The 23,700-nt window shown below is 41.1% G+C and overlaps 1 protein-coding gene across 1 annotated transcript; it reads left to right on the top strand.

The window, feature by feature from the left end:
* The first annotated feature begins 1,170 nt into the window (after positions 1-1,170).
* Positions 1,171-20,063, top strand: LOC113443479 (uncharacterized). Its single transcript, XM_026711728.2, is given in 5 exon segments — positions 1,171-1,423; positions 9,963-10,730; positions 10,732-11,032; positions 11,861-12,062; positions 18,788-20,063. Coding segments are annotated over 4 exon segments (1,683 nt in total). The 5' UTR covers positions 1,171-1,423; positions 9,963-10,182; the 3' UTR covers positions 19,420-20,063.
* Positions 20,064-23,700: the final 3,637 nt, after the last annotated feature.

Below are 23,700 nucleotides of genomic sequence, written 5' to 3'. Positions count from 1 at the left end.
TAAGGATTCCTTGAGATCTCTGGTTAAGAAATAATTCGTTAGTTCTTCAGTCTGCTACTTGTAAATGCTATTTTTTCAAAAAAAAAAATTTATTTTGGAGGTTTTCAAATTTAAGCCAGTCACTATGAATTATACATATTGATTGGACGGTAGGTAGAAAATATTTCTTTGCTTGGTAAACCCATTCCTAAGTGCAGGCAAAGTTTAATGTTCCTAACTTAACTTTAGTAAGTAATCTCTTGTGCCACAAGATGTCATGTCATATCGTGCTCCTTTTAAAAGGCATTGTCTCATGCTATCTTAAACCACAAGAGTTAAGGGCTAGGGGTTTTTTGTTTTTTTTTTGGACAAGGCTTAGTCCACCTCTTTCTCCTCAGTGAGTCTTTTTTATTGAATCATTTTTTTAAAAAGAAAAGTAGTAAATGGCAAATACTGGAGGTTAACAAAGGACCACAACATCACTTGGAACCCTAGTGAAAATTAAGTAATAAGAGAGTAAGTGTGCCAGTAAGTAAGTGCAAGATTAAAATCCCACCTGAAAAGACCCAAGTCTGTTATCAAGTACTGATCCATCTAACCCAGTCCCGCAGTTCTTGGTCTGCAATGAAATCCTGAAACTCATCTTGGCTTGTCCAGGTTGATGCCACCTATTTTTTTTCCAAATTCGTGTTCAGCACTGCTTTCCATTGGGCCATAGAAACCCAGAAATTCCCCTTTCATCTTTCTATCTCTTTCTACCTCTACCATCTTTCTTCGCTAGTGATGGTCATTCCTTTCCCTCGGAGGAGGAACACTTTGCACATACTCAGAAGCCATGCGCGCGCGCGCACACACACACACACACAAACTCATCTCCAAGCATGCTGCTAATTGGATACCTTCCAGCCCTTTTTGAGAAAGAGAAAAGGGGCCCGGGAGGGCAAGGAGAAGGAGCAGCGGGCCCAGATGCGCGCCATTGGGCCCCGGCGCATCCCAGCGGGCGGAGGGAAATCGTCCAGCGAAGGGCCCGGCTCGGCGACTCCTCCATGGAGCAATCGTGGCAAGGCAACCCTCCCCAGCCTCCCCCTCCCCCTTTGGGCGAGGGGCTGTCCCAAGCCGGCTTCCCCTTCCTTTCGGCGCTGACTGACAGGGATCGCAGCCACTGCCTGCCCTGTGGAGGGGGGACTAACCCCAGCCTCTCCGGCGCAGCCCGGGAACCAACCTGGTGGTCACCTCCAGGGCAGGGCAAGGCGAGGAGGGCTTGCGCGGCGCAGCGGGCGAGGCCACGGGCTGGGGCGGGCCGAGCCGGCCAGGGTATGATGGGTGCCGCGGAACTCAAGGCGGAGCCACCGCCACCGCTGCTTCTCCTGCTGCCGCTGCTACCGCTGCTGCCGCCGCCACAAGAGCCCTAAAAGAGAGCCGCGCTGGAGGCGCCCCGGCCCAGGTAGCGCAGCCGGGCCCGGGGCGCGCCAAGGCGGGCGAAGAAAGGCGGGCGGGCGGGCGGAGGAAACAAAGGGGGAGCGGAGAAGTAGTTGGAGCCGGGACTCCCGGGCTTTAGGCGGGCGGGCGGGTGGCTGAGCCGGAGGGGAATCTGGGAGCTTCGCACGCGGACTCGGCGCTTCTCCAGACTGGCGCGGGTCCGTTAGGGCAGGCGAGGGAGCCCGAGCTCCAAGGCGGTTCCGCGAGGGACGGGACTCGGAGCCCGGGATCAGAACTTCAGCAGTTCTTCGGGGTGGAAGGAGGGCGGCGGCGAGGAGCCCCCATCCTCTCCCCTACACCCCGGGAAACAGGGCTAGTCCTGCCGGGTCCGTTAGAAAGGAGGCGGAGAGGAAGGAGGCTGGATCGGCGCCAGGAGAAGAATACCTGGGTCCTTGAGGGAAGAAATGAATGGGCGCCTCATGCGCCATGGAGAGGGCTGTGGGTGGGCTGTTCGCCGAAGGGAAGAGAGGGGCTTTCTTAGAAACACGCTTCTCGTCCTGGAGAAACCTAGACGTCGATTTCTCCGGAGGAGAGAAAAGAGAAGAGGCTCAAACGCATCTTCTGAACCTGCATTTGGGTTTTGCCAGGCAGTCGCACGGGGAAAGTGGGTACAGGAAAGATGGATGGGGGAAAGGGGGGGATAATAGCCCAGAATCCGCCTTGAGTAAGACAAAGTAGGATCTACTTGGCACAAGGCATCTCGGTCACTTTTTTTTTTTAGTCCCAACCAGTGGTGGGTTTCTAGTTTTCTTCAGGACTGGAAGCTTTGGAAGAGATAACAGTAGTTTTAAAAATTATTAATTTTTAAAATTAACGTGATGGCCCCTGAGTACAAAAAGGTGTATTCAGTTCTTGCAGAGAAGGACTCCCTCTGTAATAAAAGAGCTCCATTGCTACATTTTTAAGAGACCAGAAATCCTTAATAGGGGACTTCAATTCCTAGGATCCCCAGTCAGAATGGGAGTTGTAGTCCAAATGTATCATCGGGTTAGGGGAAGGTACCAGGCAAATCTTGCTTTAGGTCACAAAGATGTTCCTGTAGATTTGTTTAACTTCAGCAGCCCAAGAACAAAGGAGTTGCAGTTCAAGGTAGACCATCCACCACTGAATTTAGGATAAAATTATATGTATGAATCAGGAAAGAGTAGTTAGCAACAGGGTTCGGTGTGCCCTTCTTGTTCTCTGACTTTAGTAGAACACTGGTATTTTCTCCTCTTGTTCCCATAAAGGAAAATCTTGTGGTATATCTAAAGATTGCCAGATGATTCAGAACAGATCGAATCTTGTACTTAAAAGTTCATAATTATTGTCATTAGATGCAGAGAAGATTTTTAAAAATACTATATTTACCGTATGGAGAATGGCCTAAAGGTGGGATATCCAAGATGCTCCATGTACAATTCTAGTTGCTCAGAGAAAAAGTTTTGCATTTAGTGTGGGATTAATTAAAGAACTGGCCAATTTCTTGGCCAATTTAGATAAATCAGAGGCACAAGGTAAAGCTATATGCTTAAGTAAATCCTTTCAGCATGGCTCTTCTGGCTTGGAATTTTTACTTAACACCTGAGGAGACATCAGGTTGGGAAAAGCTAGCACAAATCAGTATGCTATTAGGTGCTAAGAAAAGGTATCAAAGTTGTTTTTTTTTCATATTTTGCTTGACCTAAATGCATACAAGCAAAGTATGAAATGAAAATCTCCTTTCTAGAGTCTCCCTTACAGTATATTAGATAAGCCTATGCCTGTATGATCTGTTGAATTTAAGTCACCCTGAAGCATGATTGGGGAACTAAGATCCTGATCGATGCAGAGGTAATCAAATTAACTATTCCTGCAGAACACAATCTCACACAAGATATATAAGCCACTTATGCATTTTCCTTGAGTTAAAAAAAAGATGCAATGAAAATTTCTAATGGCCTTGGAATTGGAGGCACAGGGTGGGAGGTTGCTGGATCTTTGCCCACCTCCCTCCTGAGCCCAATTAATTACTTGCACATTCACAGAAAAAGAAGCTGAAAAAGTAGAGATGCTGCTGTCAGAACAACTCTGCTTTGCAGTCATTCCATCAGCCTGTTTCTTTTTCTTTTTGTAAATTTTATTTGAGTTTTCACAAAGAGAAAAAAAATACAAATAAAACATCTTTTTTGAAAGCAGCATAATCCCGGGTTACATTTCTTCGTACAGACACAAATTCAGGTTCATGCTCATTTTTATATTCTATTCCATATCTTACTATTTTACATTTTCTGCATAGCTTCTCCCCTCTTTTAATTTTCTCAATTTTATTTTAATTATCTCAATTCAAATCATTGTATTTATATTTTTTGTCTGTCCTGTTTCAATTATCTATTATCTTTTCTCATTAAACAAAATTTCTCCTGTAGTTACTGATTGGAGTATGACGCCTTTATATCTTTTCCCTAAAGTTGCAACATTCAGTATAATACATAACTTCCATTCGGATTCTGCTTGGTATATTCTTAAAACACACACTGTATTCTTAAAAAAAGAAAAATATTAAAAATGTATATAATTAAAACAACATTCCATTCCAATTCAATTCTATCATTAATATTAATATTCATTAAAGTCTTAACATCTTTAACATTACTTTTCAATTAAATATCATACTTCTATGGGAACAATTATAAGCTTTCCATAGTTAATTCCCCCCCCCAATTATATTTTATAAAACATTAACTAATTAAAATGTTCCCGTTCCTTCCTAATTCAATTTTCTCATTTATTTTATTCACAAACATTTCACTAAATTATACTATTTTATCCCTCATTTTAATCATACGTTATTTCCAATTTTCTAAAGTTATTTCTATTACTAATATAACAATACAATCTTATGTACCTTTACAGAACCCCTTTTTCAGTTAGATTTTCACCCATTATCTCTAAATAGATCCTGTTTCTCTATATCTTGCTCCGGTCCTTTGTAACTTCTTTTCCTTTCCTTTTTCCCTCTCTTCTTCTCTCTCCCCTTTTTACCCCCTTGTCTCTCTACCTCTATTTCTCTCTTCTGTATTCCCCTTTTCTGTTGCTTTCCAGTATTATACTTATTTTTCGAATTATTTTTCTTTGGTTGTTTTTTTAAGTCTTAAATTCTCCATTCTCTTCCCCCCCTTTCCTTTTTCTTCCCCACATAAAATTACTTGTTCATTAAAGATGGCTTCTTTGTCCCAGTCTTCTTGTTTTGCAGTCTTTTCTTGTTGTTTCTCATAGTTCCAAATCTCCATTTCTAAGAATTGAAAAACGAAGCCAAAAGAACCCTTTCCTTCTTGTGCATCTTCTTTGTACTTTTTAAATTCCATTTTAAATTCATCCAGAAGTGCTGCCATTGTATAAATTTTTAAACAACCACCCAATTGATTTTAGTCATTCAAATATAATAACCAAGAATCCAAAGATCCAAATAATCCAAATTCTTTTTGCTCTTTTTTTTTTCACTTTCTCTTCCTAGGGTTACTATTTAGTTGCAAAGTTTCAGTTAAAATGTATCTTTTAGAAGTCTTGTTGAAGTTTTACTTTAGATTCTTAGTCTCCTCCCTCTTCCAGATCCTGCCCTTATTCTTTTTCTCTCCCTTCCTGCTTATGAAAAAGAAAGTTTTTAATGTCCAGAAATCTTTATTATCCCTTTGGCATTTTGTTTTATTTTCAGCTTAATCGCCTATTGATGTCAAAGCGTATTTTTCCGATTTCTTATTTAAGTCTCTTAGTTGTCAGTATAGGGAAGGAGAGAGAAGAAAGAAAAAAAGCCAAACCTTTCCCTTTTCACTTTCCTTCGCTGCTTCCGACTCTTCTTTGGGAGCGATGTTATTTTTTGTAAGTTTAAATTCCAGGGTACCTTGGTTGTTGCTTTTACAATTTAACCTCGTCAGCCAAAACTTTCACTTCTTATCTTCCTCCTGCACATTCTTTTCCGGTCGAGTTCTTCTTTGTGGTGGCCATTTCTGACCACTGCTGCAACCGCCTTCGGGAAAGGGAGTAATGGCCAGCTGAGGAGGAGAGATGCAGCTCTCCTCGACCCTGCTGGTGGTCTCCCCCCTCTTCACCACCTCTACGGGGTGGCTTAGCCCCAAAACCAGCTGGCTCGGGGCGCTCCAGCAGCGAGCCCAGACAGAAACCACGCACGATCGCAGATTTCTGTCTGTCACCGAAGCCCTTCAAACCGGAAATCCTCCATCAGCCTGTTTTTATGGCAGGTGGAGATTCAGATGACATGTGCAACTGACGCATATTATTGGAAAGGGCATGATTTTAGATTTATTTAGTATCAAAAGTGTACAGCTACCCAGTTTGCAAAACGGCTGTACTTTATTTTAACCGTCATTTTGCCCTATTGAACAGTTGAGTAGCCTAACTGCAATGGCTAAATTCACAATATGATTAGTGTCAGTTATAGACCTAGTCGATGCTTTTGTACATTATTTCAACATTGGCTAGTTTTAATTCTGGAGTTTGGAAGTGTAGTTAGTTAACATAAACCCAAGCCATTTTGGTTCATTGCATTGTATAAATCCCCAAATTGTGTGCTATGCAAATATAGCTAGTGTACTAGCTTACTAAATGAGCATGTGATTATCCATCTAGTCCAGATTTGTGAATTTTGATTGATTGTAACTCTGTAGGGCAGTGTTTCTTAACTTTGGCCACTTGAATATGTATGGACTATAAGTCCCAGAATTCCCCAGCCAATCTGCTGTCTGGGAAATTCTGGGAGTTGCAGTTCATACATCTACAAGAGGCCAAAATTGAGAAAAAATGTGTTAGGGCTCTAGGGCAGACCATGAGGCCACAGTCTTCGGGTTGGGGTGGGGGAGGAATGGATAAAAAAATACCAGAAGCAGCAAAAAAAATGATTTATCAAATCATTTGTTTTCCTGTTCCAGAAGTGAGCATAAGGGAGAGAGTTAGATTTATTGGTAGCTATTTCGCATCCTGCATATGATTTAAAAATTTCAGATTCTGCTTAAGAGCAGTAAGAAAATCTCATTCTGGGTGTAATATTATGAGAATATTTCCTTTTGGTAGATCCTTCTCCAAGATCTTTGGAAACTATTTGTGCGTTTTTGTACACTTTTGGTTCTTGGGAAGAATGAAGAGTTTCCACTAAAAAGTCAAAATCAGACTCTTAATTCTATAATCCTGATTAAAGTAGGGAAAGCTGTTTGTACCTGAAGAAGAACTTCTTGACACACTAACTTTTATAGGATTTGCTAAGGATTTAATCAGGAACCATGATGTACTATTAGTAGATCCCCTACTGCAGGGGTCCCCAACCACCGGGCCGTGGACCGGTACCGGTCCGTGGAACGTTTTCTACCGGGCCGCCGGTTTGCTGGGCGCTGCCATCTTGTTTTGACAAGAAAGTGCTTCTGGGTGAGCTTTTCCGGTTGGAAAGCGGCGTTTGGGTGCTGAAAGAATCCTCGCACCTTAGTTTCATCGAAGTGAGGGGTGCTTCGAACGAAACTAAGGAGCGAGGATTCTTTCAGCACCAAGGCTAAGAGAGCCGGCGACCGTCCCGAAGCCGTCCGCCAGAAGCCCATCGACAAAGGTACAAAGGAGGAGTTGAAGGTGGCGGGGAGAAGTGGGGGACGGCTGGCTGGCCGGTCGCTCGGCTCGCCTTGCCTTGTCATGCGTGCTGGTGTCGGTACTGGGCCATGGATCATTTTGTGATGCCGGTACCGGGCCGTGGCACAAAAAAGGTTGGGGACCACTGCCCTACTGGATTTCAGCCCTTACCCAGAGGAAGGAATATTGGAAGGCTACTTTATATCAGGTCATGTTTTGTGGCAACCACTCTCACTGGATCTTAGTGACTTTTCAAACTCTTAAGTAGAGAGACATCAGATGTTCTACTTAATTTTTTAAAGGAAGATACTCAGAATTATCTTTTTCCACAAGGAGGAAGTTACATCACTGCTGGTTGTGGCTAAAATAAAATGCTCAACTAACTTTATACAAGCCAATGTGTTCTTATATGATGAGAGAAAGAGATGAATTTTAGGAGGTACCTAATTATTCCATAAATGATCAACCATAGCAAATTCTATACTTACATTGACTCTAAGCAGGTATTCCATGGTTAATTTTATCCTTAATAGGAATTATCAGATGTATTAATAAGATTTATTGATAAGATGTATCAATAAGATTTATATTTTTCACCGATGAATTTAAGGTGGCATCCACAGTACTCCATCCTGTTTTTTCCATATCAACCCTATGAGTCAAAGAGAGGGCTAAAAGCTCTATGGTTCTCAACTTTAGTAAGTTGAAGATGTGTGGACTTCGTCTCCCAGAATTCACCAGGCAGAATAGGGTTGGCTGGTATGGCTGGCTGGGGAATACTGGCAGTTGAAGTCCACGCATCTTTAAGCTGCCAAGATTGAGAACACTGCCCTAAATCATTCAGTGAGCTTCTAATACTGCTCCTACACCAGCACTTTCACCACTGCATCACTCTGCACAGAGAATGTCTTGGCGGTTAGTATAAATGAAAACACCAAAAAGATTATATAGTATATAAAAATAAATCACACACACACACACACACACACACACACACACACACACACACACACACAGACGGGTAGTGTTAGAACTCATGTAAATCTTTCTGTATAGGAACATGACATAATGTGAGATCTGTATCTTTTTTGAGAGAGAGAGAGAGAAAGCTTAAGTGAAGGTGGACTTTCATATTACCATTCAAATAAATAGTACAGTACATTTTATGCCAGTATATTTCAAATTTTGCAACTTTAAGATGTGGACTAACTCTCATAATTCTTAAATTTGCTAAGTTAGAAAAATACTGTTTTATATATACTTATTCATTCATAGGTATACCTGCATACCTATATATGCCTATCATTCATTAAGACTTATTCCCAAATCAGTGTATGTTGAATTATAGTTCTAGTAATAATCAGCGTAAGTAATTATATTCTCCTCTGGGATTCACCGTAGGATGTGACAGAAGGGATACCAGATGCACAACTAAGCTGGAAGCCTCTATCTTCAAAGCTGAAGAAATGTAAACAGTTGTAGTCTATCACACGTGAGATAACATTAAGCAGAGATTAGATATATTCCTGAAGGAGATTATTTTCATTCCCTGTTTCTGATACTTTGCTATGAATGCTGGTACTTATGTAGGAAAAAGCACACCACTGACTGAAAAATGGTAGCGCCAGCAGACTTAGGAAGGCTCCATAAAATATGGAACAAATGAAGTTATTAGGAAGATGTGGAAGAATTTTGATGCAGGTAGTCCTCAATTTATGACTGGCCATGTAGTGACTATTTGAAGTTACTTGGGACATCCCTCTCACCCCCCAAAAAACTAATAACCCAGTTCCAGAGTTCTGACAGCCATGTTCTCCTGTTACATGACTGCATCATTCAGCAACTGGCCCACTTTTATGACCATTTGCAGCATACCTCAGTTGTATAACCATGATTTACCATAATTTTGCTGGAAACTGGCAGTTTACTTCCTTTCCAGCAGAAAGCAGCCCACCACAAACAATGTGTTTTATGATTACAACCACTGCAAAAAAGGTTCTAAAGTCAGGTTGGTCACTGATGATGACCCATTTTATAATTGTAATTGCTAAGAGCAATTATGGTCATAAGTCAAGGACTACCTCTATTTAAAACTCTTCTTGACAAGGCATTTATTGCCAAACAGCCCAGTCTCATTCATGCAATTTTATGGGGCGTTTGCCACCTTTAGTTCTAATTATATTCACTTATTTTTTCTTTCGGTATTTTCTTTTCACAGAAAAAAACCACACAAAAGCATGGGGGAGAGGGGGAATGGGAGGACCATAAAAAGCATTTTGGGCAATAGTCCAGGGGATCAAAGTATTCCCCAAAGTGTAGGAATGGATCAGGGAGCTGGCATCCTAAATAATAGCTCTCTATCGTGTATTCTCAAAGGTCGTACTTCTTGTGATTTTTATATTGAAATACAATCTTCCAAAGCAGTAGATCATTTGTATGCTCCTGAAAATGGGAAATGCATTGCTTCCTTCTCTCAGGATGATTTCCTGATTTCTAATTGAATATGATTGTAATATCCAATGTGGATGTATTGTAAATTTCAGAAACAATGGACTTTTGAAAACATAATGGGCATTCTTACATTCCCTTTTGTTAGCTAATATGTTCCAATTCAAGGTTCCCTACTTGATGTCTTATAGAGCATAACTCCCATAATCCCCATCCATTGTGGCCCATTCGAGTTATAAACCAGGACATCTGGAGGTAACTATTTTGTAGAAATTAGAACATTTTGTATTATTATCCAGACCTCTGATTGAGGCTGCCTGGGAAAATGTCCATAGGAGATCATTTGACCCACATGTAGCATATTAGCCAGTATTAGTAGTAGGCAAATAATGGTTGCGAAACTGATATTTAACAATGGGCCTGCTTCTTCTGAGCATAATTCTTAATGGTGTTTTTCCTTTCTGTATCAGGAAGGTGTCCTTTTACTTAATCATTACATCACTGGCAATAGGATACCTTTAAAGATTGTCCATCATTTCCTGTTGGCTGTCATATACTTATCTGGCTCCTTGGGACTACACGTTGCATTGAAACTCTTTCACTTGGCGGAGTCTTCTCTGGCTGGGTGGCTGTGCTTTTGTCTGCAGGAAGCTTGGAGGAAAAGAATTTCCTTTCTTGCGCGAGTAAAAGATGGCTGCCACACAGGAAGTACCTCCTCCAGCATTGGGCCTCCATTTTTTGTACCCATTAGAAGAAACAATGGCACCCAGGGTGAAAATAGAAGAGCCTGGGCCCCCATGCCCTGAATCAGGTTGGGAATGGGATGCTCCGGGAAAGGCTCCTCTTGTTGTCCCGGCAGGCACCATTAGTGATCTGTTGAGGTGGGCAACTCCTCCCCAAGTGAGGAGCGACCCAATTCCACAGCTCTGGGAGGTTCAGTGCCAAGAGATGGTACAAACCCTGAGGACACCTGCTGACGTCATGCCAGCCCCTGTGCCTGTCCCACCCCCAGCCCCTGGCTGGAGCAATCTCCAGCTACCTGAGCTTGCACCTGTGGATGACATCGAAGCCTACCTGTCATCCTTTGAGCGGGCAGCCGAATCATGCCAGTGGCCAAGGGGAGAGTGGATGAGCCGCCTTATGCCAGCTCTTGGAAAAGCCCAGCCACCCCATAATGGCTTGGATGCCAGGAGCAGTAGGAATGAGCACAGAAAGTCCAAATCTTCCGGCCTGCGAGGAAACAAGCGCCAATGTGGAAATGCAACGGCAGCGTTTCCGACAGTTCCGTTACCAGGACTCTGAAGGCCCCCGGGAGGCTTGTCGGAGGCTCCGGGAACTTTGCCGGCGTTGGCTGAAGCCTGAGAGCCGCACAAAGGAGCAGATTCTGGAACTGCTGATCCTGGAACAGTTTCTGACCATCTTGCCCCAAGAGATCCAGAACTGGGTGTGGGAACGAGGCCCTGAGACGTGTGCTCAAGCAGTGGCTTTGGTGGAAGGATACCAGATGGGGCGACGAGAGGCAGGGACGTGGGAGCAGCAGGTAAGGGAACGTTTAATCTTTTTAATTATAGGTTGCGATGAAAACTTCTAACATCACTAGCACTCCAGTATTTTTTTTTATCATTCCTCCCACCCACAAGGCAAAGGAGAATTGTTTGAGAATTGTCAGTGTTTTAATGATTGCATCAGTATGCCCAAATACAACTTGCAAACTGAACTGGCAAGATAAAGCTGAGTCAAGAATAGAGGAAGGATGATACACAGGTAAAAGTTTTTGAGTTGGCACAAGATTTCAACAGAATTGTCTTTTTAATGTGTTGATTTGTTTTATCAATTACTTTTTATTAGGCTTTAAAACTTTTCCTGTTTATGTACAAAGAGGGCAGAAAAGATTGGGTCGTATGAAAGGCTTTCTCATTATTAACAAATGAACATGCATTCAGCCAATCACGTTTTTTCCTGATTTATTCAGGTTGGAAGTGGCTGCTCATCGATTGTGGAAGCAAGCAGGGGGATTCTGGTGGGAAAAAAGCCAAAAGCAGTATTTCCAAAGGCCTTGGAGGGCAGCTCTCACAGCCTCTTGTTAATAGCCATGTTGGTTAGAACTGATGAGAGCAGAAATCCAAAACCTTCAGAAGACTCCAGGCTTTTGGCTATTTCAATGAATAGAGTGCTAGATAAGATGGATTTGCTATCAGATCAATCTGTATCCTTTTGAAAAGTGTTTGGAATGGGAATTGCAAAACAATAACTATGGATGCTTGAATGGCTGATTAATTATTCCCTTTTAGATGCAAGGCTTAAACAAATAAATGGAATGGGTAATTCCCCTAAATTCTTAGTGACCCACTGTTGTCGTTGTTGCTAGGTTACAGTGCGGGTCAAGGTTGAACAGGTAAGCCCACAGGAAATGATTTTACCTGGAGCATCATGGGATCCTTCGGCCTCGCTGCTGCCACATCCTGAGTACCTATCCTCATCCGATATAACATTAAATCAGCCTATCCCAGGCCCTGCTCTCAAGATGCCCTGCATCCCAAAACAAGAACCACAAGGCCTTCAGGAAACAGGTAAGAAGGAAGAGAGGATCAGGGATGTTCTAGGAATTTTTTCTGCCAAAGGAAATCAGTTGCCACAAGAAAAACAAGTCAATGATAAATTCTTTAGGGAAGTTCTGTCTATAACAGATGAGGAATTGTCCAACTCCCATTATTTCCAGCCAGTGGAGCTAGAACATTTGTACTTAGGCAATATCTGAAAGATAGTTGAGCTAAGAAATCCAGACAGCTTTTAAAAACAAATCTATGGAATGATTGGCTATCGGAGAAGTTGAATATTCATTTAAGAATTCTAAATGCTTTGCTTCCTTTTAGTGGCCATTTAGATGTTTACAGTTTGATGACTCTGTGCAAACTGCCTTATTTAATAGTAATTTTAATTTTAAAAAAGCATTTCAATATCTCCAGTCAGTCCACATTCAACATTTGAAGGTGGAAGAGAGAATATAATGTACCTTATCTATCTGTCTCTTATCTATCTGAATATTTTTACTTCACTCATTAGAGCAGCTTATACATGACCACTCTAAACAAGATACACTCTGTCCAGATGTTTTTTTTTTTGGGGGGCTGAATTTGAAAAAGAAAATAATTCTTACAATTCAATTTCTTCCAGTAATATAGTACCTTTTCTTTTTGTGCCTTTGAGTCAATCATGATTTCTGGCAAATGTCTAAATGAGTCCCTACAGTTTTCCTGTCAAGATTTTTTAGAATGGTTTGCCAACAATGCCTGTTTTCTAGGCTAAGAGAGAAAGCTGGACCCAGCCAGCTTCAAGCCTCAGGCAGGCCTAGAAAGTGAAACTGTTATACCACTACAAAATTATTTTGTATTCTAATCCAAATAAATGGAGGATATAGGTTAGTTATGCAGGAGCTCTATCGGCTGACTATAGAGGACAGAGAGAGAGATACAATTCAAAACAGTACATATTATTCAGGCTAACTAAAATGATTATAGGATTAGAAAGATGAAGGGTGTTCCATTAATGCATCCTGATCTGGCTCCTACCAATTATCATGTGTTAAATTCCAATAATTCCCATTTCCAGAACTTTTAATTTGGCCCAGCTGTTACTCCTCCAATTAACTGCCTCAGATGTTTTCTTATACAAACTAGGGATAGTGGAGAAATTTTAATTAACAGCCTCAAAGGTGCTTTTTCAAAAGGCAACTGGACTGTTTTTTCCTTGAGGAGGAGGAAGAGGAAGTTTTGTTTCTCATCCAAGAAGCTTCATTGGTTCTGGAAGGATGTTGGGGGTGAAAGTCCAAAATGTGGCCTTTTTGGAAAACATTGCTTTGTTCACTTTAGGAGCATTGGTTTGAAAGAGGGGTAAAAGAGGCCATTTTTGTTAACATTGAGCAGTCCTCTTTCAACAGAGGAGTGAGGTTTGGAATCTGATACCACCTATATCCTGTCTACAACACAGTCCTTTCAGCATTTCCAAAAAGATTTCACCCCCATTTGCCGGGTCACTCTCAGGTGACCCTGAGAGCACAGATAAACCCTCAAGTAGCCTCAAGAGTTCTCAGGGAGAATGCTAACAACCAGAGGACTGCAAAGAAATATAATCCTTCTACCACCACCCAATCCTGTCATATCTAATCTTTCCATCGTCCCCACCATCCTGACAGAATGCATGAAGCTTCTTGGATGAGAAGCAAAATGTCTTCAAGGAAAAATAAAGTCTAGTTACCTTTTGAAAAAGCATCTTTGAGACAACTATGGTCTGGATGACTGAGAATCTCCAAGATGTTCATTAGCAGTGTAATGTAAATTTATATGATTTCCAATACCTGTATCTATCTATGGGCAAACTGGAATGCAATTGTTTACCTAAATCTATTCTTTTGAAACTTAATTACAATAGACATTTTGAATAAAACAAGTTTAAAATCTGAGCAAGGAAGAACTGAGCAAATCAATCATAAATGAGTCATCTCTTTTTATTCTATCAAACTTTAAATGCCTTCTTTCTTGCCTATAGTTAGTTGTTCCTGGTTCCTCATTTTGTATATTTATTCTCTACTTTTTTCCAAACCCAACAATCATTGCCCTTACATGGCCAATAATTAAGAGTACCAAAGAATCTTCAACCAAAAATTAAAAATTAATTTGTGGAAATGATTTTAAAAATTATTTACTTCTGTTTGTACTCTGTATAGATGTTCTGGAATTAAATAACTCTTATCCTACACCAACTTATTTTTGATCAGCTATTAGTCTGACACACAACCAAAATTATGCCTATGTGTGCAGACATCACCACATGGAACATACAGAAACTAAATTGACTATATTTTTTATGTAAAGAGGTGGAAGAGCTCATTTAGAAGAACAAAGAAGTGACCATGAGTTAATCACAGAATAGATTTGGCTCAAGCTAAAGTGGAAGAACAAAGGCAGTCAGTTTTCAAAGTAAGATCTTAAACATAAGCCTACCATTTTCAAAGACAACATTAGGCGCTTTGAAGTTCTGAACCTCACTGATAGGAAACCAGAGATACTATAGAATTAAAGAAGCTGTTATGGATGAATCTCAAAAGCAAAGAGAGGAAATGGCTGAGGAAGTAAAAATAATTAGAACTCTGGGAGGCAGAACTATGTTGTCCTGGAATTTCAGATAGTGTGGTGATGAGAAACTGTAATCATACCTCAGTATTAGACTTCATGAGAGAAAGCTTTGTTGGACTTACAAGGATAGTAGGCAAGATCCAACAGTTCGATACTGTAAAGGAGAAAAATGTCCAAGAAGATTGGGAGTTTCTGTCATAATGCGATCTTGGAGGCACAAATCCAAACAGTTCATACAAGAAGGAAAAATTTAAAAATCTGAAGAGACCAAAGTGGATCTTCACAGAATGTAAAAAATTGCTTAAAAGAAAAAAGCAAATGTACAAGAAGTGGAAAGAGAGGAATATATCCTAAGAAAAAACAAAGCAGTTGGCAAAAACTACAGATCTAGTGGGAGAAGAATTAAGCCTAGTGCAGGCTAGCCAGGGATGCCAAAAACAACAAATAAAAGTTTTTTTTTGTTTCAGGAAAGTCCCAAGCCAAAGAAAAGTCAAGGAGACAGGAGGTCTTCTGCAGAGAGATAATGGTAAAATGGTTAAGGAAGAGGATAGAAGACATAACTCAACTCTTATTTTGCATCTGTTTTTCTCAAAAGTTGAATGAACCTTCAGTTGACTCACACTGTGGCATTGGTGGGAGGAAATGAACTGAAACTCAAGATAAGCAAAGAGAAACTGAGGGAATTCCTAGCTAATTTAAATGAGTTAATATTCAGAACCAGATGATTTATACCCTAGAGCAGCACCCCTCCCCACTCGTTTTTTGGCACCAGGCATCAGTTTCATAGAAGACATTTTTTCCATGGGGGGAATGGATTCCGTTTCACTCGCTTTCCTGCCACTCACTTCCAGCTGTGCAGCCCAACAGGCCACAGACTGGTACTGGGGATCAATGACCTGGGTTGGGAGCCCCTGCCCTTGGGTATTGAAGAAACTAGCAGAAATATTTGCAGAATCATTTTCTGTAATTCCAAGTACACCTAGAGAATAAACAAGGTCCCAGAAGACTGGAAATGGATTATTGTTCTTTTTTTTTTTTAAGGAAGACGCAGGACTCTGGAAAGCCTAAGAGTTTGACATTAATACTGGGCAAGGTCCTTGAACAGATTATCAGGCAGCATGTCTGAGTGCATAGATAGGAATTCATTAATTAATAGGAGCCAACATGAATTTATGCTGAACAAATCATATCAGATTAACAATCTCGTTTTGACTGAATTACTGGTGGTTGATCAGGAAAATGCTGTGGATATAGTATATCTTGACTTTAGCAAGACTTGACAAAATCTCTCAGAGCATCCTTACCTACAAAGTGGTCAAACGTGAGTTTGACAACTCAACCATTAGATGGATTCACAGTTGGCTCAAGGATCGTACTCTACAGCTAGTTCTAAAGGATGGTCAGTACATGAGAGGACAGAAGAAAAAATCAGGAAGATTTAGAGAAGCTAGATAATGGCAGAAAGAAATAGAATAAAATTGAACACGGAGAAATGTAAGCTTAAAAAAAAAGAAACAGATAAAGGTAGTCCATTTATCACCGATTACTTAGCAACCATTCAAAGTGACAATGGACCCTCCCAAATATACTTATAACTCCGACTCATAGTTCCAAACAGCCACTTCCCTATCCACCCATGGTCACATGATCGAATTTTGGGTGCCTGGCAACTGGCTACATTAACAGCCATTTGTAGATTTGGCAGTCATGTGATTTATGGCTTTTTTTTTTTTTTTGCTGGCAAAAAACACCCATTGCTGACAATAGATTTGGTTTACAACTGCCAGATTCACTTTACGATCATCATAAAATCAGGTTGGTCTTCCTCAACGTATGAACATCATGACATACAAAGGACATTTCAAGCTCCCATTACAGTTATTCGGTTGAGGACAATCGGTATAGGATGCAGAAAATCATCGCTCATGAGGAGCACATGTGAGAAGGACCTGGTGTACTAGTGGATCATAAACTCAGCAACTCTCAACAGTGTTGTGCGGCTTGCAGTGAATACCAACATCATCTTGAAGAGCATCAAGAGGAGGATAGAGTTCAGATTGTGAGAAGTAATTGTCCCAATCTGTTATGCTTTGGTCAGGCTTCACTTGGGTTATTGCATTCAGCTCTATACATCTAGTTTTTAAAAAATTGATAAACTGGAGCAAGTCCATAGAAGGGCTTCCAAGAAGGTTGAAAGGATTGGAAACCAAATCATATAAGGAACAGTTAAACAACCTAGGTATGTTTAGCTTGCAGATGAGACAGGTAAGAGGCAACGTGATGTTGCATTCAACTTTCTAAAGGGCTGTCACGGAGGATTTGTGGTAATGTAGTGCTTTATAATGCAGTTTTGGAGGCTAACTCTTACCTACTGCTAGGAGTTTGATCCTAACTGGTTCAAAGGTGACTCAGCCTTACATGCTTCCAAGGTTGATAAAATGAGGACCCAGATTGTTGGAGGCAATATGCTGATTCTGTAAACTACTTAAAAGAGTGTTATAAAGCACTAAGTGCTATTGCTATTTGGGCTCATTCTTACTTGCTCCAGAGGGTAAAATTATATTTAAAAGGATGAAACCTCAAGGATATATGCACATATTAGATCTAAAGAAAAACTTGACAGCAAGAGCTGTCAGTGGAATAAATTACTGCATGGAAGTGGTCTTTTTCATTTGAGGTTTTCAAAGAAAGGCTAGTTTGTCCTCTTATTAGAGATGGTGTAGTAAATCCTGCAGTGTGCAGTAGGTTGGATGTGATGACTCTTTAGGTCTCTTCCAACTCTGCAATTCTATGATTCTAAGGCTGAGGAACAACATATATTATTGCTGATGCATGGTGGATAATTGAGAAAGAATACCAAAAGTTAAATCAATACATGCTTCATTGAATATAGAAATGGCATGGATTGTATCAACCATGTCAAATTGTGGCATGTTCTTAGGAAAACAACAATCTTAGAATGTCTCATTGTTTTCTTGCAAAACCTCCTACACAGCACAGGAAGATTTAATCTGGATGGAACTTGGTGGAAGTTTGGAAGGAGTAAGACAAGGTTGTATACTCTTTCCTTATTTCTTCAAACAATCGTATTGCCCTGAAAATAAGACCCAACCAGAAAATAAGCCCTAACCTGATTTTTAGCATGCTCCTAATAGGCCCTTCCCCCCAAATAAGCCCCAGTCAAGATCAGGATCAGCCAGGTGTGTGTGGCCAGCACCAGAGGCGTCAAGGCCACAGGGGCGGACAGTGTCAATCAGTAGCCGCAGCCCGCTCAGCACAGGTGAGTTGATTACCTGTCCAAGCAGCAGTCAGAGGAAGGTGCAAGTGATCCGGATAGGCTGCATGAGCCACGGGAAAGCCAAATCAGGCCAGAGTGAGTGGGGTGGCCACAGGAGGCTTATCTTCATGTAGCAGCACCTGCAGCAGATGGAGGAAGAGGTGCAGGGGGGAGGCAGACAACCCAGATGCAGCACATGGGCCGCAGGAAAGCCGAGAGTCAGTCTAACATTTGTGCTAATAGCAGAACAAGATTTTTGTTGAGGTTATAAAGGTCCAAAGTAACTGCCCAGCTTCATCATTTCTAAAATGATAAAATATAAGCTATCAGTTTACAGACAGAAATTACAAGAACTGAGACAGTTTGTAGTAAATGTACAATGGAGAACATGCGGATAGTCCTCCAGTTGCAGACATCATTGAGACTGGCAATTATAGTCATAAGTCATGATGGTTGTAAAACTGAATCACCACGTGGCCAAATCCAGTTTTATGATCTTTTTTGTTGGGGTTGTTCAATGAATGTGATGGCATGAATCCATTGTTTGCTGTCAACCGTTTCTTGCTGGAAACTAGAAGTAAATGCTGCTTTCCAGCAAAACCATCATAAATCAGCCATCTGACTACTGTGCACTGCAAGAGCCGTAAATGCAGACTGGTTGCCAAGCACCCAAAATGGAGCTGCACATTGGCAGGAGAGCACAATGTCAGAACTTCAAAACCAGATCATAAGTAGCTTTTGGGGGGTCTGGTTCAATTTCAACTGGTCACTAAATGACTGGTTGTAAGTCAAGGACTACCTGTGCCTGTTTGTCTTAAGTTGGTAGCTGCATGTTGTCAGACTCATCTGCCCATTATGAAAGACTTTCCTTTTTCTTTCTTAACAGGCTCCCTACTGGCCAATGGAAACCGAGAAGAGCACTCTTTGCCTGGAGGAATGATGGAAATGGGATTGCTACCTGGGAATTCTCGGGAGAAAGTGTTGGGTGAGAATTGTGGTGAGCGGATGAGTCAACAATTTGAAGTGAGATGTGGAGACATAAGAGAGAATCCAGTTGCACACCCAAACTCTTTTGGACGCTCTCACCCAGCAGGAAAGTCCCTTCACCAGTGTTCAGAATGTGGGAAAACATTTAGCCGTAACTCCCATCTGCTCACCCACCTAAGGATCCATACTGGGGAGAAGCCCCACCAGTGCCCTCAGTGTGGCAAACGTTTTGGTCATACTTCCCAGCTGACTCGTCACCAGAGGACCCATGCCTCAGAGAGACCTTTCCGATGTGCTCAGTGCAGCCGAAGTTTTTACCAGAGCTCAGAGCTGACCAGGCACCGAGTATCCCATGCCAGAGACCGTCCATATGGGTGCAGCCAATGTGGGAAGAAGTTCCGTTGGAGTTCTGATCTCATCCGACACCAGATCACACATACAGGAGAAAGACCATACAAATGTCCTGACTGCGGGAAGAAGTTTGGTCAGAATTCACACCTGGTTCGACATCGGAGAACCCACACTACTTAGCCAAGATCTTCCCAGAAGGAAAGAAAACTCTGTTTCCCAGCATTGAAAGCTCAATAAGGACCAAAGCATGGAACCAGCCCACTGCTTAGCTTAGTGTCATAATGAGCCAGATGACTGATGAACTTTTGGTTCAATATATGCAGAGGTTTATCTGTGGGTGTGGCTATCTGCAGCAGTATAGGCAAGGTGGCAGTTCCACAATACCAATTTGTGATCTACAATAAAGTGTCACAGTAGAACGAAACTGATTACTCTAAAAACGTGCTGAGCCTTTCTAGAGTTGACTTCCTGGACAATACTGAACCACTAATATTGTGGTGGCGCCAGTTGGATGTCTTTTTTTTCTTTCTCTATCTCCTTTTTCTTCCTCCCTCATTCTCTCCTTTAATAGAAAAGGTAATAGGTCTCCTAATCATCTAGACAGATTTTCTGTTACATAACACAGCCTGTATTCCTTGCCCTGAGAAAATTTCTTTGTCGTGAAGCAAAAGCAATGTATTTTTTAGAGAAAATGACCAGTCTGTATTAGCAGAGGGTTGAAATCTTTAAAATGATGGAGATCCCTTCTTGGGGAAGCTGCTGTGAAGTATTTTGCCTTTTTTTAAAAATTACAACTTTGATAAATGGAAAAATTATCAACCTAAGTTTGTAGTGTCGTGGAATATATACAACAGGGCTGGGTTTGATTTCAATGGGTTGGCCTGCAGGTTAGATGAACTTTATTACAGCCGATTCTTAGGGCTGACCATGAATACACAGGGGGATTGATGGCAGGCCTCCCATCTGATTGCCAGTAATCCTGCATCTACTTGCACACCTCACCTCTTTCTTTGTGAATGACAGTGCTGGCAAAACACTCCTCACATTCAGCAAAGAATATCTCAAAAGTATATTCTTGAGTACTTCAAGAGAACGCTGCTACATTTGTAATGCTTTTCACATTGAGTCATGGGAAGCAGTGGAAGGAATTAGAGAGTCCTGGGGGGAATCAGTACATAGCACTTAATGCAGTTCACCCTTTTTATTGACATATGACCTGATAACGCTGACCAAGGATCTCTTGTAATTAATTATGGTGGCCATGTTGACACAACACATTTATCAGGACAATGAACACTCAAGCTATTGCACCGCTCAGGACACTTAAGTTTCGTTGTGTGGATCCCAATCATTTAATTAGATTAAGTTCCAGTACATTGTGTAAACCCGGGTAATGGGTTAATTCATCTAGTATGAACATAATATGCTAGAAGATTAAAAAAAACAACCTGTTATGACCCAGGTAGTCATGGTTAGGCAGTCCTCCAGAGTGGTCTTTATTTCTCTTGGGAATGGTTAAACAAATGACCCTCCACTGACCAGCAAGGCTCCACTCTAGTCCCCCTAACAACAATTCATAGATTACCCAGCCAAGCCACAAGGCAAAAGTCCAGGCATAAGACGAGCAGTTTCAAAAGGAAAGTCTTCAAGGCTAGGACAAGACAAGAACAGTCCTCAAAGCAAGGCAAAGCAGTCTTCACAGCAAGGCAAAAGGTATGAGTCAAAGCCTGGGGAGTGTAATCCAAAAACAAACACTTGTTCCTGGCAAAAGCCCCACTTCATGGCGTTTCCCTAAATAGTATTCCCCAGGTGACCCTATGGGTGGGGCACCCTCCCAAGTAGTCGTGCTGCCCTGCGCTGACTTGTCCTCCTTTCTCCACTTGGGGATCGGGTGAGGAAGGCAGTTGCTCACCACTGGAGCTCCATTGCTCCTTTGCTCCACTGCCTGCCCTTTCCCTCTTCACTCGATCAGTCTGCGTCCTTTCTTCCTCCCTGCTTACACTTCTGAAGCCCAAGGGATCCAGGACTGCCTCCTCCCCAGGTCATTTCTCCTAGGCCATAGGGACTGTGCCATCCCTCTCCGTCAGCCCTGGCTCCATCTCCTCAGACCTAGGCTCTGAAGGGCCATAATAATACCTAAGAATTATTGCCTAAAAATAAAGTTCACTTTCTGATCGCTGCAGATGTAGTGCCCCATTCAGTGATCTCTCAATCTATTACTCTTTTTAAAAAAATAACAGGTGAATACCAGACGTGAAATGCTAGTTGTTTTTTAGTTATTAGTAAAAAAGCTAAACTTTTAATTATGCTAGAACCATTTCCTCAGACTGCTTTATTTTCACAATGTGCCTGTCAGCATTCCGAGTAACACATTCACCAAAGCAGAACTCCAAGGCAGGTAGATTCCTCAAAGAACATGTTTATAGGATATATCATATTGGCATAGCTGGTAAAAATATATATATAAAACTTTTCACAGTTTTCATCTAATTAAAAAAGCAAATATTTCCCCTCCCAGATGTCAATGATCACATTTTCCATTGAAAGCAGCTGGCAGGATACTTGGTCACTCCTTTCTCCTTTAATTGCTATCTGCTGAAATGACCTTGGTTCCCACAAGAAAAAAAAAATTGTTTTGACTATTAGCCAGTCTATCTACTTCCCCTTTTCCTTCCCCCTCTCAGGGCTCATAGCAACTATGAGAAATAAAAAGATAACTTCAACCAGATTTGCTTCAGAGTTGACAGTGCCCTGAGAGATACTAGAATAGAATTAATAGAAAGGGTAAAATTTTTTAATTATCTAGACTTTTATTGTTACATAAAACAACCTGTATTCCTTGTCCTGAGATCATTTCTTTGTTGCGAAGCAAAAGCCCAGCCTCATCATTGCCACCTTGTATTTTTGAAATTATATAAGCCTTTTCCTTCACAGTGGGCACCTTAATTGGGGATAATTGGTATTACAGTTCATCAGGTTTGGAAAGGCTATGATGCTTTTTCACCATAAATGTGAGGCATTGACATTTTCTTAAGACATTGAACCAGGTTTGCCTTTCTGTGACCTAAAAAAAATGTCCTTGATGTTATGCAAGGAACTATTTTAATTTGGGGCATTAAACTTAGAGTTCTGTTTTTCATTTTTTCAAGAAAAAAGAATGCATTTATAGTTGGAACTAAACTGTTTACAAAGAATGAAAGAGAGAAGAAAAAACAGTGATATAGGTACCACACATAGTAACCAAAAGATAAAACTCCAGGATTATAGAGAATCTTCTTCCAATTACTTGTTTGCTTGGGTAATTGGTGCAAAAGGACCCCCAAATACGTGCACGTGTATTTTATTTGCATAGTCCGTACAGGATCCAGAATTCACTTTATTATAATGCAGATTTTAGTGCAGATGATGTGAAGATAAGTTCATTTTTATGAAAAGAAAATTAGCTGAAGTCCCACTGAAGAAAAACATGTTTCTATCGTCAGCTTTTATAACCAAGTAGATTACCTTGAAGAATAGTTAGATTAATGAAGTTTCCAGAGTTTTCAAGCTGTGTTTCATACATAAGATATCTTCAACCTAGATATCAGGAATTACAGTTAAGACTCTTACCAAGCATCAAATTTTAAAAGGTAGGTATGAATGAAGCTTTTTAAAAAAATTTATACCGAGGAGGGACTTCCAAACTGCTCAGATTGCAGAGTGGGAAGACAATTCGTTAGTTTAAACATTTGGTGTGATGGCTTAGAGGAAAGATTAAGCACTATGCTACACTCAAGCTACATACCAGACCAAGGTCCAACAACGGCAACTGACTTTTTAAGAAACATTCTCACACTCCAAGGATTTTGCACACAGGCTTCCAACATAATATAATTTGGTTTGATTTGCTGCAACACTCAATGTTGGTAATTCATTAGCAAATATTTTGTACATGTCAATTTTTGGAAATGGGATGAATGCTTCAGCCATCGCTGAAAGTGGAAAAAGATTAGACCATTCTTTGACTTCTGGGCCAGTTGGCTAGAGTTTTTGTGTAAAAATTCCATGGAAGCTGTGGTTAGAAAGTTGTGGATAACTCCAATATCTTTGAGATAAAAATCAGTATTATGTTCCTTTTGGTGTGCATACTAGAACAGATAGATGATCTCCAGCTGATAGTCATCTCAACCCTTCGCTCTTTTGCACACTGGTGCAGTAGTGTGCAGAAAAGTGTCTCCATTGCTAACTTCAGCTTTGATTTTGTTGTGCTGAGGACAGAGATTGAAGGCCTTAAAGACAAGCGGTGCTCAGAATAATTAGGGAGGCTTCTGGTTTACAGGTAGCCTTCGACTTTTGACCACAATTGAGCCTAAAATTTATGTTTCCAAGTGAGCCCGTTAAGTGAGTTTTGCCCCATTTTACGAACTTTATTGCCACAGTTGTTAAGTGAATCACTACTATTGTTACATTAGTCACATGGTT

The sequence above is a fragment of the Pseudonaja textilis genome, chromosome Z (assembly GCF_049901715.1).
Source record: "Pseudonaja textilis isolate UNSWEBS1 chromosome Z, rPseTex1.2, whole genome shotgun sequence".
NCBI lineage: Eukaryota > Metazoa > Chordata > Lepidosauria > Squamata > Elapidae > Pseudonaja > Pseudonaja textilis.
The sequence above is the reverse complement of the archived record's forward strand: the minus strand, read 5'-3'. Positions and strand labels throughout refer to the sequence as shown.